This window comes from Scyliorhinus torazame, chromosome 4 (genome assembly GCF_047496885.1).
Source record: "Scyliorhinus torazame isolate Kashiwa2021f chromosome 4, sScyTor2.1, whole genome shotgun sequence".
Classification (NCBI taxonomy): Eukaryota; Metazoa; Chordata; class Chondrichthyes; order Carcharhiniformes; family Scyliorhinidae; genus Scyliorhinus; species Scyliorhinus torazame.
Window position 1 is genome coordinate 74167601 of NC_092710.1, and position 16018 is coordinate 74183618.

General features: G+C 54.3%; 1 protein-coding gene across 1 annotated transcript in view; it reads left to right on the forward strand.

Annotated features, from left to right (window-relative positions):
• Positions 1 to 8977, forward strand: part of LOC140410303 (A disintegrin and metalloproteinase with thrombospondin motifs 4-like) — a 406325-nt gene extending 397348 nt beyond the window's left edge. Inside the window, exons 6-8 of the mRNA XM_072498283.1 lie at positions 2242 to 2411; positions 6819 to 6994; positions 7659 to 8977. Coding sequence (XP_072354384.1) covers positions 2242 to 2411; positions 6819 to 6994; positions 7659 to 8748 — 1436 coding nt within the window. The 3' untranslated portion in view covers positions 8749 to 8977. The remainder of the gene's footprint in view (positions 1 to 2241; positions 2412 to 6818; positions 6995 to 7658) is intronic.
• Positions 8978 to 16018: the final 7041 nt, after the last annotated feature.

Below are 16018 nucleotides of genomic sequence, written 5' to 3' on the forward strand. Positions count from 1 at the left end.
ACCCACACTGTGATACACACTCACACATCCACACACATTCTGTTACACACTGACTCACACACCCACACTGTGACACACACTCACACACTCACACACACACTCTGTTACACACTGACTCACACACCCACACTGTGATTCACTCTCACACAAACTCTGTTACACACTGACTCACACACCCACACTGTGATACACACTCACACACACACACATACACCCACACTCTGATACACACTGACTCACACACCCACACTGTGATACACACTCACACGCTCACACACACACACACACACACTGTTCACACTGACTCACACACCCACAATGTGATACACACACACACACACTCTCCGTTACACACTGACTTAGACACCCACACTGTGATACACACTCACACATTCACACACACACACACTGTTACACACTGACTCACACACCCACACTTTGTACACACTCACACACACGCAGACACTCTATTACACACTGACTCACACACCCACACTGCGATACACACTCACACACACACACTCTGTTACACACTGACTCACACACCCACACTGTGATACACACTCATACACACACACCCTGTTACACTCTGACTCACACACACACACTGTGATACACACACACACACTCTGTTGCACACCGACTCACTCGCCCACACTGTGATACGCACACAGACATACAAACTCTGTTACCCACTGACTCACACACCCACACTGTGATACACACTCACACATTCACTCACACACACTCTGTTACACACTGATTCACACACCCACACTGTGAAACACACTCACACATTCACACACACACACTGTTACACACTGACTCACACACCCACACTGTGATACACACTCACATACACACACACACACTCAGTTAAAACTGACTCACCCACCCACACTGTGATACACACACACACACACACACACTCTGTTACACACTGACTCACACACCCACACTGTGATACACACTCACACACACACACACATACACACTCTGTTACACACTGACTCACACACCCACACTGTGACACACACACACACACTGTTACACACTGACTCACACACCCACTCTGTGCTACACACTCACACACACACACACACACACTCTGTTCCACACTGTCTCACACACCCACACTGTGATATACACTCACACACACTCTGTTACACACTGACTCACACACCCACACTGTGATACACACTCACACATTCACACACACACACTGTTACACACTGACTCACACACCCACACTGTGATACACACTCACACACACACTCTGTTACACACTGACTCACACACCCACACTGTGATACACACACACACACACACTCAGTTACACACTGACTCTCACACCCACACTGTGATACACACTCACACACTCACACACACACACTCTGTTACACACTGACTCACACACCCACACTGTGATACATACTCACACACACACTCTCTGTTAGACACTGACTCACACACCCACACTGTGATACACGCTCACGCATTCACACACACACACACTCTGTTTCACACTGACACGCACACCCACACTGTGATACACACTCACATACACACACACACTCTGTTACACACTGACTCACACACCCACACTGTGATACACACTCACACATTCACACACACAGACACACTGTTACACACTGACTCACACACCCACACTGTGATTCACACTCACACAAACTGTGTTACACACTTTCTCACACACCCACACTCTGATACACACTCACACATTCACACACATACACACTGTTACACACTTAGTCACACACCCACACTGTGATACACACTCACACACACACACCCACACTCTGATACACACTGACTCACACACCCACACTGTGATACACACTCACACATCCACACACATTCTGTTACACACTGACTCACACACCCACACTGTGACACACACTCACACACTCACACACACACTCTGTTACACACTGACTCACACACCCACACTGTGATTCCCTCTCACACAAACTCTGTTACACACTGACTCACACACCCACACTGTGATACACACTCACACACACACACACACACCCACACTCTGATACACACTGACTCACACACCCACACTGTGATACACACTCACACACACATATTCGCATTGACGCAAACAATCAGAAAGACACACACACAAACACCTGGCACAGGAAGATCCCATGTGCATCCTGTGGCGACGTTCTGGCGATCTGCCTGATGCCTTGGTCCTCTTGCCTCTCACAGGTCGGACATATCGAGATGAACAGTGCGAGGCCAGAAACGGGCCCGATCCGAATGGGCAGGGCCTCTACCTGGAGTGGGAGCCTTACTACCATGGCATTCGTGAGCCAGACCTCTGCAAGCTGAACTGCCTCCTGAAGAGCACATCGCAAGTTAACGTCTTCAACATCAGGGTCCGTTTCAGTTTTAATTGATGTTTGATCTCCGAACTCTGCTGGCTGGGCCAGGGTATTGCCCAGACCTAATTTCCCCTTGAGAAAGTGGTGGGTGAGTTGTGGTCTTGAACCGCTGCAGTCCCTGAGGTGTAGGTACACCCACTGTGCTGTTAGGGAGGGAGTTCCAGGATGTTGCCCCAGCGACAGTGAAGGAGCGGCGATATATTTCCAAGTCAGGGGGTGAGTGACTTGGAGGGGAACCTCCAGGTGGTGGGGTTCCCAGGTATCTGCTGCTCTCGTCCTTCTAGATGGGAGTGGTCGTGGGTTTGGAAGATGGTTAGATCCTCTGTTGTAAGAGATGGTCATTGCCTGGCACTTGTGTGGCGCGAATGTAACTTGCCACTTGTCAGCCCAAGCCAGGATATTGTCCAGGTCTTGCTGCATTTGGACATGGACTGCTTCAGTATCGGAGGAGTCGCAAATGGTGCTGAACATTGTGCCGTCATCCGCAAACATCCCCACTTCTGACTTTTTGTCGGAAGGGACGTCATTGATGAAGCAGCTGAAGGTGGTTGGGCCCAGGACACTACCCTGAGGAACTCCTGCAGTGATGCCACACAGAATTGTTACGGTGCAAAAGGAGGCCATTCAGCCCTTGGGCCTGGGCCGGCTCTCCAAATGAGCAGCACAATAGCACAAGTGGTTGGCACTGTGGCTTCACAGCTCCAGGGTCCCAGGTTCGATTCCGGCTTGAGTCACTGTCTGTGCGGAGTCTGCACATCCTCCCCGTGTGTGCGTGGGCTTCCTCCGGGCGCTCCGGTTTCCTCCCACAGTCCAAAGACGCGCAGGTTAGGTGGGTTGGCCGTGATAAATTGCGCTTAGTTACCAAAAATGTTGGGAGGGGTTATTGGGTTAGGGGGATAGGGTGGAAGTGAGGGCTTAAGTGGGTCGGTGCAGACTCGATGGGCCGAATGGCCTCCTTCTGAACTGTATGTTCTATGACTCAGTACCACTCCCCTGTCCTTTCCCCGTACCCCTGCACCTTGCTTCTGTTCCAATAAACCCTCTTGAATGCCTCGATTAAACCCGCCTCCACCACACCTCCAGGTATTCCGGACCCCCAACCACGGGGTGAAAAGGCTTTTTCTTTTGCAAATCACTTTAAACCCGGCCCCTCTCCTTCTCGATTCCTTTGAGAGGCGGGGGAGCAGTTTCTCCCGCTCGACTCTGTCCAGTCCCTTCATGATTTGTGAACACCCCCATCAAATCTCCCCTCAGTCTTCTCCTCTCAAAGGACAAGCGTGCCAACCTTTCCGATCTAACCGCATCGCTGAAGTTCCTCGCCCCAGCAACTTGTTAGGGTCCAGGACCAGAATCCAACTATTCCTCCAAAGTTGTTTTTATCATTTCCTCATTGTCCAATCTAATTTGAGGAATGCTGAACTCAAAATCATGAAGAACAAAGAACAAAGAACAAAGAAAGATTACAGCACAGGAACAGGCCCTTCGGCCCTCCAAGCCTGCGCCCATCCAGATCCCCCATCTAAAACTGTCGCCTATTTTCCCACGATCTGTATCCCTCTGCTCCAGGTTAAAAAAAAATCATCTGGATTTTTTACCTCTTCTCCCTGAGTTATAATGACTGACGCCTCCTCCTTCGCTTCTTCTCTATCAAAATACACTTTGAGTTTATGAACACGACCCCCTCTGTGAGCTTTCCTGCTGTGTGGCATTCTTATCAAATAATTCGCCTCACTCAATTTCCTTTCAATTCAATAAGGCCCACTAAATCTTGCTTTCAATGATTCCCCTACCACTGGTAACAATATTGATACTTTCTCCTCGCTAACAGAATTACGAATATATATGAAGTGCCACTCATGAAGAAAGTTAACAATCATGGTGGTACTTGATTTGTTTCTGTGCTGAATCTTTGGCGAGAGAACGTTTCAGGACCAAGCTGAACCTCTGTTCAGATTAGAATTCAAGGACCTACTGACGCTTCACGCAGACCTGGCTCCTCCCATTTGCTATATAATCTGTACCCGAAGCTTAAGGCATTCTTTTGTCTCTTCTTACAAGATGCCCCTTCACTTGTTTAGCCAGGATCTAACACAATATCCCTAATAAAGTATCGACACCCCAGGGTACCTTCTAACATGAATGATATTCCATTAGCTAGCTATCTGTAAACAAGTAAATGGTTATCAAAATCTATGAGCCGAACACTTCATCTGCATATCAATGATCATCTCACATTTCGTCTTAATCCAGTGTTTCGAAAACTTTCTTTCCCAGGACCCACTTCTGCCAACTGGCCGACCTTCGGGACCCAAGGCGGACCGCCCTTCGCGGCAAGCGCCCCGTTTGCTTACCTTTAGTGCCAGGACCTTCCTGGTCCTCACAATCTCACTCCAAACGGGTTTAAAGGAGGAGAGGGCAATGCGTATATCAGGTGCCATCTTCAACTGGTTCCTTTGTGTCGTCTTCACCTTTACGAAAATGAAAAATCCAACCTCGCACGCACAGGTCGTCACGAAGCAATAGCAACAAAATGCTTGTTTTACTCAGCACTGGATACTCCTGGGAGATGCCGCACCAGAATGCTGACAGCCTCGAGGGCTTTTGGTGTGTTTTCAATGTGGTATCACAGGCCATCTACAGCAGAGTGGTCTTTTCATTTAGAGTCAGCTGGAAGTTAATAACTGACCCCAGGGTCTCAACCTTTCAAATAAATTTTCACCCATCACTTTTCTTTCAAAATCTGACACTTCTCTGATTTGCCAGTACTTCCCGGCATTTAACACCCATGGGCTTTGCATCCTTAAATTCAAAATGGAAGCAACACTGCTCCATGAGCATGTACCTGGAGGGTGCTTAATGTCAAGTGCGCATGACCTGCTCTCTGCTGCCACTTCTGGCCAGAAGACTCCACGCAGTCTCATTTATTTTTGTCTCAAAGGCAGCAGCAGCCGCCATTCTCTTTACTTTTGTTTGCAATAAATATTTTATTGTGGGCAGGTCGGGACCAGAGATCCCAACGTAACCAATAGCAAAGATGTGCGAATACCAAAGGAAGCTGTGGACCTTTCGGGGCTCGTGTCGTTTGACACCAAAGTTCGGTTTAGAGGGAGTCCTTCTCAGGAGAGTCGGGCACTAATTTTCCAAATGCCACTTCAGACACTAACGTAAAATGTAAAAAGCTGTGGACGCAACTGCTGAGGATAAATATCGTTGCCTCACCCGGAAATCTAGGCCGTACCCCGAGCAGGGCGGGGGGGTCGTTCAGTTACCGATGCCTGTCTCAGAAGACGAACTCGCGAGCACGCACAAACCTCATATCCCCGGATCAATAACCGAGGGGGGGTGGGGGCGGTTTGGGGGCGGTGGGGCGAGTCCCGAGCCGCCGACTTTCCTGTTTCTCTCTCCGCCCCGCTGACATCTCCCCATTGCTGACTCGCCCTCGCTGCCCGCGGCCCGCCGTTCTCCGTGCAAAGCGCGACAGCGCCGTGAGGTGCGAACCACCGCGGGGAAAACAGTGCGACCGACCGCTCCGCAACCCTCCCGACACCTTCCCCCGAACCCGGCTTTGAAACGCCCTGCCTCAGCCAACGGTCCAGCAGCCATACCCTCTGTGTCCAGCTTAACCCAGGTTGGAATAACATTACCACGCAAAATATAAAATACGCCAATTTGTTGTATTTATCATAGAATCATCAGTGCAGAAGGAGGCCATTCGACCCATCGAGTCTGCACCGACCCACATTAAGCCCTCACTTCCACCCTATCCCCGTAACCCAGTGACCCCACCTAACCTTTTTGGACACGAAGGGGCAATTTATCACGGCCAATCCACCTAACCTTTGGACTGTGGGAGGAAACCGGAGCACCCGGAGGAAACCCACGCAGACACGGGGAGGACATGCAGACTCCGCACAGACAGTGACCCAAGCCGGGAATCGAACCTGAGACCCTGGAGCTGTGAAGCAACTGTGCCAACCACTGTGCCAGCCCATCATAAACCGTTCTTGTGAACCTCTTCTGCACTCTCCAATGCGCTCACACGCTGCTCGTAGGGCGGAGCCCAGAGCTGGACACAATACTCCAGCTGAGGTCTGCCTCTTTTCTCTTCTACTCTATGCCCCGATTAATAAAGCCCAGGGTACTGTATGTTTTATTAACTGCTCTCTCCACCTGTCCTGCCACTTTCAATGAACCGAGCACCACTACCACCAAAGTCGCTCTGCTCCCGCGCCCAGTTTTAGAATTTTACTCCTTATTTTTTACTGTCTCTTCCTGCGGCCTCTGTCACAATGCACCAACTCACACGTCCACGCACCGAACCTCATCTGCCGCTTATCCGCCCATGGCTCTGACCTTGACAACTGACCTCTGAACCCATCCCTTGCCCCCCACCCTCCGCAGGTGAAGGACGGGACACGGTGCAGCCCCCACAGCGACGCCGTTTGCGTCAGGAGCCGCTGCGTCAGGACGGGCTGCGACGGGGTCATCGGGTCGAAGAAACGCTACAGCAAGTGTGGGATGTGCGGCGGGTCGGACACAGCCTGCCAGCGCGTCATCAGACGCTTCCGGAACAGCACGTGAGTCACAGCGCGAACCTCCGGCCCCTGCCTCACCTGCGTTCCAACCACCTGGCCCTCCTGACCCTCGAGCCCCGCGATATTTCTCTCACCCCGGAACTCCCCGGGCACGTTTGAATCCAGAGAAACCCACAGAATCCTTACGGTGCAGGGAGAAGCCATTCGACCCATCGAGCCGGCGCCGACCTCCCGAAAGAGCACCCTGCCAGGGCCACTCCCGCGCACTATCCCCATAACTCCGCACATTGATCAGGGCCAACCCCACCTCACCCGCACGTCTTTGGACTGCGGGCGGAAACCGGAGCACCCGGAGGAAACCCACGCAGACACGGGGAGGACGGGCAGACTCGACACGAGTGCGACATCCATCAGCCTCTCCACCACCCGGGAGGTTGCCGCCAACATCTCGTCACCTCTGACCCTCTTGACATTAAGCATCCAGCCGCTGAAAGCTGACTGACTCCTGCCCCAATCCCCTCCCCCTTGGATCTCGCAACGCCACTAACCCCCCCCCCCCACACACCCCCACCCACCAACCCTCCTGGGCCCCTGGCCCCCATGTCTCCCTCAATTGGACAGTGAACAGATTCATCGTGGGGGTGCGGTCGATGGATGACAAAACCTGCCGATTAAAGAACTGAATCCTCTCTCAAATCTCTTCCAGGGTCAACTACGATGACGTGGTTGTCATTCCGGCCGGGGCAGCCAACTTCAAAGCGCGTCAGGAGTTTCGGCGAGGACAGGCTCGGTTCACGGCCTACCTGGCGCTGAAGAGGGCGAATGGGGCCTACATCCTCAACGGGAACACCCAGATCTCCGGCTTCGAGAGCCTGTTAGATGTGGGCGGGGTGGCGCTGCGTTACACAGGGTGGAGCCCGAGGCGAGATGCTCTGGAGGCCGTCACTCACGGAGTACTGACCGAGCCACTGACCCTGCAGGTCTACAACCCGAGCAGGCAGAGGGTGGTCAGGATCCTTTACTCTTACTATTTGCGCCGGGCAGAGGTGCGAGGTGAAGGGGAGGGTGGCGCACGTGCGTCCATGCCCAGGCAGCCCACTGCAACATCTGCCCAGGCACCACTCCACCTCCCGCTGCCCACTCATGTGCCTGGTACTGCCCGGCCCAATGCCACAGTGCCCACTGCCACTGTGCCCCCTCGCACGCCAGCTTCAACACCGCCCACTACCACACTGCCCACTGCCGCAGGACTAAGCCCGACAGTGCCCACTGCCACTGTGCCCCCTCGCACGCCAGCTCCTGCACCGCCCACTACCACACTGCCCACTGCCGCAGGACTAAGCCCGACAGTGCCCACTGCCACTGTGCCCCCTCGCACGCCAGCTTCAACCCCGCCCACTACCACACTGCCCACTGCCGCAGGACTAAGCCCGACAGTGCCCACTGCCGCTGTGCCCCCTCGCACGCCAGCTCCTGCACAGCCCATTGTCACTCTGCCCACTGACAAAGTGCCCACTCGCAAAGCTGTGCCACCATCGCTCGGCCCAGCGCTGCCCAGTCACACGCAGACGCCCGCAATGGCCAGCTCCTCACTGCCCAACTCTACCGTCACTCCCGTTGAAAAGAGCACTGCAAGGTGGTACGCAGGACGCTGGCAATCGTGCTCCGTTAAGTGCGGTGTAGGATGGCGTGTTCGGTGGGTGCGTTGCCTCAATGGAAGTGGCGTTCACAAGGGGGGGTGCAATCACCAGGGGAGGCCAACAGCCATGGCGTTATGTGTGAAGCGGAGGTGTTGAGTGGGCGAGGGACTGGAGGCTTCCCTCTGCCTGCGACACCCCCCTCCCACTCAGCTCCCATCACCTCAATCCCATCAAACACTCCCAGGACAGGTACAGCACGGGGTTAGATACAGAGTAAAGCTCCCTCTGCACTGTCCCCATCAAACACTCCCAGGACAGGTACAGCACGGGGTTAGATACAGAGTAAAGCTCCCTCGACACTGTCCCCATCAAACACTCCCAGGACAGGTACAGCACAGGGTTAGATACAGAGTAAAGCTCCCTCTACACTGTCCCCATCAAACACCCCCAGGACAGGTACAGCACGGGGTTAGATACAGTGTAAAGCTCCCTCCACACTGTCCCCATCAAACACTCCCAGGACAGGTACAGCACGGGGTTAGATACAGAGTAACGCTCCCTCTACACTGTCCCCATCAAACACTCCCAGGACAGGTACAGCACGGGGTTAGATAGTAAAGCTCCCTCTACACTGTCCCCATCAAACACTCCCAGGACAGGTACAGCACAGGGTTAGATACAGAGTAAAGCTCCCTCCACACTGTCCCCATCAAACACTCCCAGGACAGGTACAGCACGGGGTTAGATACAGAGTAACGCTCCCTCTACACTGTCCCCATCAAACACTCCCAGGACAGGTACAGCACGAGGTTAGATACAGAGTAAAGCTCCCTCTACACTGTCCCCATCAAACACTCCCAGGACAGGTACAGCACGGGGTTAGATACAGAGTAAAGCTCCCTCGACACTGTCCCCATCAAATACTCCCAGGACAGGTACAGCACGGGGTTAGATACAGAGTAAATCTCCCTCTACACTGTCCTCATCAAACACTCCCAGGACAGGAACAGCACGGGGTTAGATATAGAATAAAGCTCCTTCTACACTTTCCCCATCAAACTCTCCCAGGACAGGAACAGCACGGGGTTAGATACAGAGTAAAGCTTCCTCTACACTGTCCTCATCAAACACTCCCAGGACAGGTACAGCACGGGGTTAGATACAGAGTAAAGCTCCCTCTACACTGTCCCCATCAAACACTCCCAGGACAGGACAGCACGGGGTTAGATACAGAGTAAAGCTCCCTCTACACTGTCCCCATCAAACACTCCCAGAACAGGTACAGCACGGGGTTAGATACAGAGTAAAGCTCACGTGACATTTTAAATAATTGATTGTTTCTGTTTAAATGTTCTGCTGATAAAAAGCTTGTCAATACAGATGTCTCTGTTAGAGATGGTCCTCTTGAATTCAGATTATATTTTAGAATGCTCCTTCTGCATTTTTTGAAATTCCTCACTCAAATAAATCAATACTTTGCACAATGTTCATCGATGTCTCTTCGGTTATTGAATATTACACATTAAGACTTGATGCACTATGAATTACGACGAGACGAGAGTCGAGTAATCGAGGCTTTATTACACAGAGATGTGGAGCCTCCCGCAGCTGCTGCCGAAATGGCTGCAGATCGGAGAGCCCACACATTTATACTCCGCCTACTGGGCGGAGCCAGCAGGCAGGGATCTATCCCCGTACCTGCAGTACAGGAGGCTTACCATAATACACCTCATATGCGATACATATACAACAGCGGTGACTACCACATTCACCCCCTGTTAAAAAGGAGTCCAGCGGGGAGGGTGGAGGACTAGTTACAGGTATAAGTTAACATTTTAGGAAAAGTTTACAAATTCAGACGATCGGGCACCTTAATCCGTCGTTGTGAACGCCGCAGTCCCGGTGGCGATGCAGACATCGGTTCGTTCGCCGGTGACTCCGGGAGCGTGTCGACCTCATCTTCATCCCTGGGTGGGACCAAGGGGAGGACGGATCGTCCTGGAGCGGGGGCTGTGGTGGGGCGCACCTGGGGAGGAAGGGTGGCACCGGGGCGGTGGGGGTGGGGGGGACCCGGCTGGTGCCAGGTCCCTGAGGGAAACTGTGTCTTGGCGGCTGTCGGCGTACACCACGTAGGCATACAGCGGGTTCGCATGGAGTAGTTGTACCCTCTCGACCAATGGGTCCGCCTTGTGGAGCCGCACGTGCTTGCGGAGGAGAACGGGTCCTGGAGCTGCCAGCTACGTTGGGAGCGAAACCCAGAGGTGGACTTCCTGGCAGTGCAAAGGAGCGACCGAATGTATTGAAGTGCGTCGGGGAGGACCTCCTGCCAGCGTGAGGCCGGGAGATTTCTGGACCGCAGGGCCAGCTGGACGGCCTTCCAGACCGTCCCATTCTCCCGCTCCACCTGCCTGTTTCTCCCGGGGTTGTAGCTGGTCGTCCTGCTCGAGGCAATGCCCCTGTTGAGCAGGTACTGGCGCAGCTCCTCACTCATAAATGAGGATCCCCGGTCGCTGTGGACGTAGGCGGGGAAGCCGGACAGAGCGAGAAGATAGTGTTGAGGGCTTTGATGATGGTGGCAGACGTCATATTGGGGCATGGGACGACGAAGGGGGATCTGGAGTATTCGTCGATCATGCTAAGAAAGTACGAGTTTCGGTCGGTGGAGGGGAGGGGCCCTTTGAAATCCAGGCGTTCAAAGGGGCGGGAGGCCTTCACCAGGCACGCACGGTCTGGCCGGTAGAAGAGCGGTGTAGCACCATCAATATGACGCGAGGCAGGTTGAGGTAATGTCAATTGAAGGCTTTATTAAGCAGAACTTTATCCCCAGCAGCGTGGTTACAGAATGCAGCTGCTGAGGGAAATGGAGGGAAAAACTGGGTTCTTATACCGGCATTTCTGGGTGGAGTCCAGTAGGTGGCAGATCCTATCAGGACCTGGCATCCCTCCACCAATAGCCTGTCGACACGTGGTGTACCGTATTACCCCTAATACATACCACCACATTCACCCCTTGTTGAAAAAAAAACCCGGCGGGATGGTGGTTCGCATGGTGGTAGGGGTTTACAGAGTCGGTACTGTGCCGTAACTTTGAACAAAACACAAAATTATCGCTTCAACTGGGCCAACGGGCCAAACAGGGTCGGCATGGTGCCATAACTATAACAAGACACAATAACTGAAAACATTGAGAGTTAAAGTGATTCGATGAGCCGGATGGGCGCCCTGGTTGTCCTTTCCGATCGTCTCGGGCGTGGTAGTGATGGCGCTGGCTCGGGTCCCGTCGACTCTGGGAGCATAGCGCTGTCCCCTGTGTCCTTACTCTTGGGCGGGTCTGGGAGGAGAACCGAACCCCCCGGGAAGGGGGTGGCTGCGGGATGAACCGGCGGGAGTGAGGAGGTGGTGATTGGCGTTGGGGGGGGTGTGGGTAGCTCCGGCGGGCGCCAGGTCTCGCAGGGAGACCGTGTCCTGTCGGCCATCGGGGTACTCCACATAGGCGTATTGCGAGTTGGCGTGAAGGAGATGCACCCGTTCCACCAACGGATCTGACTTGTGCGCCCGAACATGTTTCCGGAGCAGAATGGGTCCCGGAGCTGCTAGCCAGGTCGGAAGTGGCGTTCCAGAGGAGGACTTCCTAGGAAAGAGGAGGAGGCGCTCGTGAGGCGTTTGATTCGTGGTGGTGCACAGCAGGGACTGGATAGAGTGAAGGGCATCCGGGAGGACTTCCTGCCAGCGGGAAATTGGGAGGTTCCTAGACCGGAGGGCCAGCAGGACGGCCTTCCAGACCGTTCCATTCTCCCTTTCTACCTGCCCGTTTCCCCGGGGGTTGTAACTGGTCGTCCTGCTCGAGGCTATGCCCCTGCTGAGCAGGAATTGACGCAGTTCGTCGCTCATAAAGGAGGACCCCCTGTCGCTATGGATATAGTCGGGGAAACCGAACAGTGTAGAAATGGTACCGAAGGCTTTAATGACCGTGGTCGCTGTCATGTCGGGGCAGGGGATGGCGAAAGGGAAACGGGAGTATTCGTCAACGACGTTCAGGAAGTACCCGTTGCGATCGGTGGAGGGGAGGGGGCCTTTGAAATCCAAACTGAGGCGTTCAAAGGGTCGAGAGGCCTTAACCAGGTGCGCTCTATCTGGCCTGAAAAAGTGCAGTTTGCACTCAGCGCAGTTCTGGCAGTTTCTGGTGACTGTTCAGACATCCTCGACGGAGTAAGGGAGGTTGCGGCCTTAAGGAAGTGGTAGAAATGAGTGACCCCCGGTGGCAGAGGTCCTCATGGAGGGCTTGTAGACGGTCCACTTGTACATTGGCACATGTGCCGCGAGATAGGGCATCGGACGGCTCGTTCAGCTTTCCGGGACGATACAAGATCTCATAATTGAAGGTGGAGAGTTCGATCCTCCACCGCAAGATCTTGTCGTTCTTGATCTTGCCCCGCTGTGCATTATCGAACATGAAGGCAACTGACCGTTGGTCAGTGAGGAGAGTGAATCTCCTACCGGCCAGGTAATGCCTCCAGTGTCGCACAGCTTCTACTATGGCTTGGGCTTCCTTTTCCACTGAGGAGTGGCGGATTTCTGAAGCGTGGAGGGTTCGGGAGAAGAAGGCCACGGGTCTGCCTGCTTGGTTGAAGGTGGCCGCCAGAGCTACATCTGATGCGTCGCTCTCGACCTGGAAGGGGAGGGACTCGTCGATGGCGCGCATCGTGGCCTCTGCGATATCCGTTTTGATGCGGCTAAAGGTCTGGCATGCCTCTGTCGTCAGGGGAAAAGTAGTGGACTCGATTAGTGCACGGGCCTTGTCTGCGTACTGGGGGACCCACTGGGCGTAATAAGAAAAGAAGCCCAGGCAACGTTTCAGGGCTTTGGCACAGTGGGGGAGAGGGAACTCCATGAGGGGGCGCATGCGTTCAGGGTCGGGGCCTATCACTCCATTACGCACTATGTAGCCCAGGATGGCTAGACGATCGGTGCGGAACATGAATTTTCTTTGTTGTAAGTGAGGTTCAGGGCATCAGCGGTCTGGAGGAATTTTTGGAGGTTGGCGTCGTGGTCCTGCTGGTCGTGGCCGCAGATGGTGACGTTGTCGAGGTACGGGAACGTGGCCCGTAAATCGTGCTGGTCAACCATTCGGTCCATCTCTCGTTGGACGACCGAGACTCCGTTCGTGACGCCAAATGGAACCCTTAAAAAGTGGTATAATCGCCCGTCTGCTTCGAAGGCAGTATAGTTGCGGTCACCGGGACGGATGGGGAGCTGGTGGTAGGCGGACTTGAGGTCCACAGTGGAAAAGACCTTGTACTGTGCAATCCGATTGACCATGTCGGATATGCGGGGGAGAGGGTACGCATCTAGCTGAGTGTACCTGTTGATGGTTTGACTATAGTCGATGACCATCCTCGGTTTCTCCCCGGTCTTAACAACTACCACCTGGGCTCTCCAGGGACTGTTGCTAGCCTGGATGATGCCTTCCTTCAGTAGCCTCTGGACTTCGGACCGGATAAATGCTCGGTCCTGGGTGCTGTACCGTCTGCTCCTTGTGGCGACGGGTTTGCAATCCGGGGTGAGGTTCGCAAACAAGGAAGGCGGTTCAACCTTGAGGGTCGCGAGGCCGCAGACAGTCAGTGGGGGTATAGGGCCGCCAAATTTAAATGTTAAACTCTGGAGGTTGCTTTGGAAGTCCAACCCTAGGTGTGTGGGCGCACAGAGATGGGGGAGGACATACAGCCGGTAATTTCGGAACTCCCTCCCCTGCACCGTTAGGTTAGCGATGCAGAACCCCGTGATCTGAACGGAGTGGGATCCCGCCGCCAGGAAAATGTTCTGGGTGCTTGGCCGAATTACGAGGGAACAGCGCCTTACCGTGTCCGGATGGATGAAGCTCTCCGTGCTCCCAGAGTCGATAAGACACGGCGTCTCGTAGCCATTCACTAGGACTGTAGTGGTTGCAGTCTGGAGCGTCCGGGGTCGCGACTGGTCGAGGGTCGTCGAAGCCAGCCGTGGTTGTTGAAGTTGAGCATCGTAATCAGGCAGTATGTGGCCGTCTGTGTCGGGGTCCTTCAGCCAACATGGCGGCGTCCACGGATCGAGCGCGGTCGGGAATGGACAAAATGGCGGCGCCCATCTCTCCCTCGTGGCGTCCGGGGTCCAAAATGGCGGTGTCCGTTGGTCACACGTGGATCGCTGGGGGGGCTGGGTCTGTGGTCCCGTTTCTTCCCCGGAGATAGCGGCGACCCCGCGGGACTTGCACACCGTCGCGTAGTGGCCCTTCTTCCCGCAGCTTTTGCAGGTAGCCGCGCAGGCCGGGCAGCGCTGCCGAGGGTGTTTCGGCTGCCCGCAAAAATAGCAGCAGGGCCCCCCCGGTTGGTCTGGTGTTTTGGCCGCGCAGGTTTGCGGGGGTAGGGGGGTGTCGGAGAGTCGACCGCAGCGGGGGTCCACGGAGCCCAAGGGGCTGTAGTGCGGTCGGGGGCGTAGGCGCGGGCGTTACGCGAGGCCACATCGAGGGATGCCGCCAGGGCCCGAGCTTCTGTAAGTCCCAGAGATTCTTTCTCCAGAAGCCTCTGGCGGATCTGGGAAGAGGCCAAACCTGCCACATACGCATCGCGGACCAGGAGCTCTGTTCACTCGCTGTTACCGCCGGGCAGTTGCAGTTTCGACCCAGGATCTGCAGGGCATTATAAAACTCGTCCAGCGATTCCCCCGGAAATTGCCGTCGTGTGGCGAGCTGGTAGCGAGCAAAAACCTGGTTGGCGGGCCGGATGTAGATATCCTTCAGCGCGGCGATGGCACCGGTGAAACCGTCCTCGTCCTCGATAAGGGAGTAGACGTCAGGACTCACCCTGGAATAGAGGACCTGCATCTTTTGTTCGTCAGTCGGTGTGCCGGGGGCCGTTCGGAGGTAGCCCTCAAAGCACGCCATCCAGTGTTTGAAGATAGAGGCCGAGTTAGCTGCTTGGGGTGCGATGCGCAGGCACTCCGGGGTGATTCGGAGCTCCATGTTCCCACGTCGTTTTCTTCAATTTAAATTCTGCTTAATAAATTGTAGCACCGTCAATATGACGCGAGGCAGGCTGAGGTAATGTCAATTGAAGGCTTTATTAAGCAGAACTTTATCCCCAGCAGCGTGGTTACAGAATGCAGCTGCTGAGGGAAATGGAGGGAAAAGCTGGGTTCTTATACCGGCATTTCTGGGTGGAGTCCAGTAGGTGGCAGATCCTATCAGGACCTGGCATCCCTCCACCAATAGCCTGTCGACACGTGGTGTACCGTATTACCCCTAATACATACCACCACATGCGGTTTACACTCCGCGCAGACCTGGCAGTCTCTGGTGATAGCCCTGACTTCCTCGATGGAGTAGGGCAGATTGCGGGCCTTTATGAAGTGAAAAAACTGGGTGACCCCTGAGTGACAGAGATCGTCGTGCAGG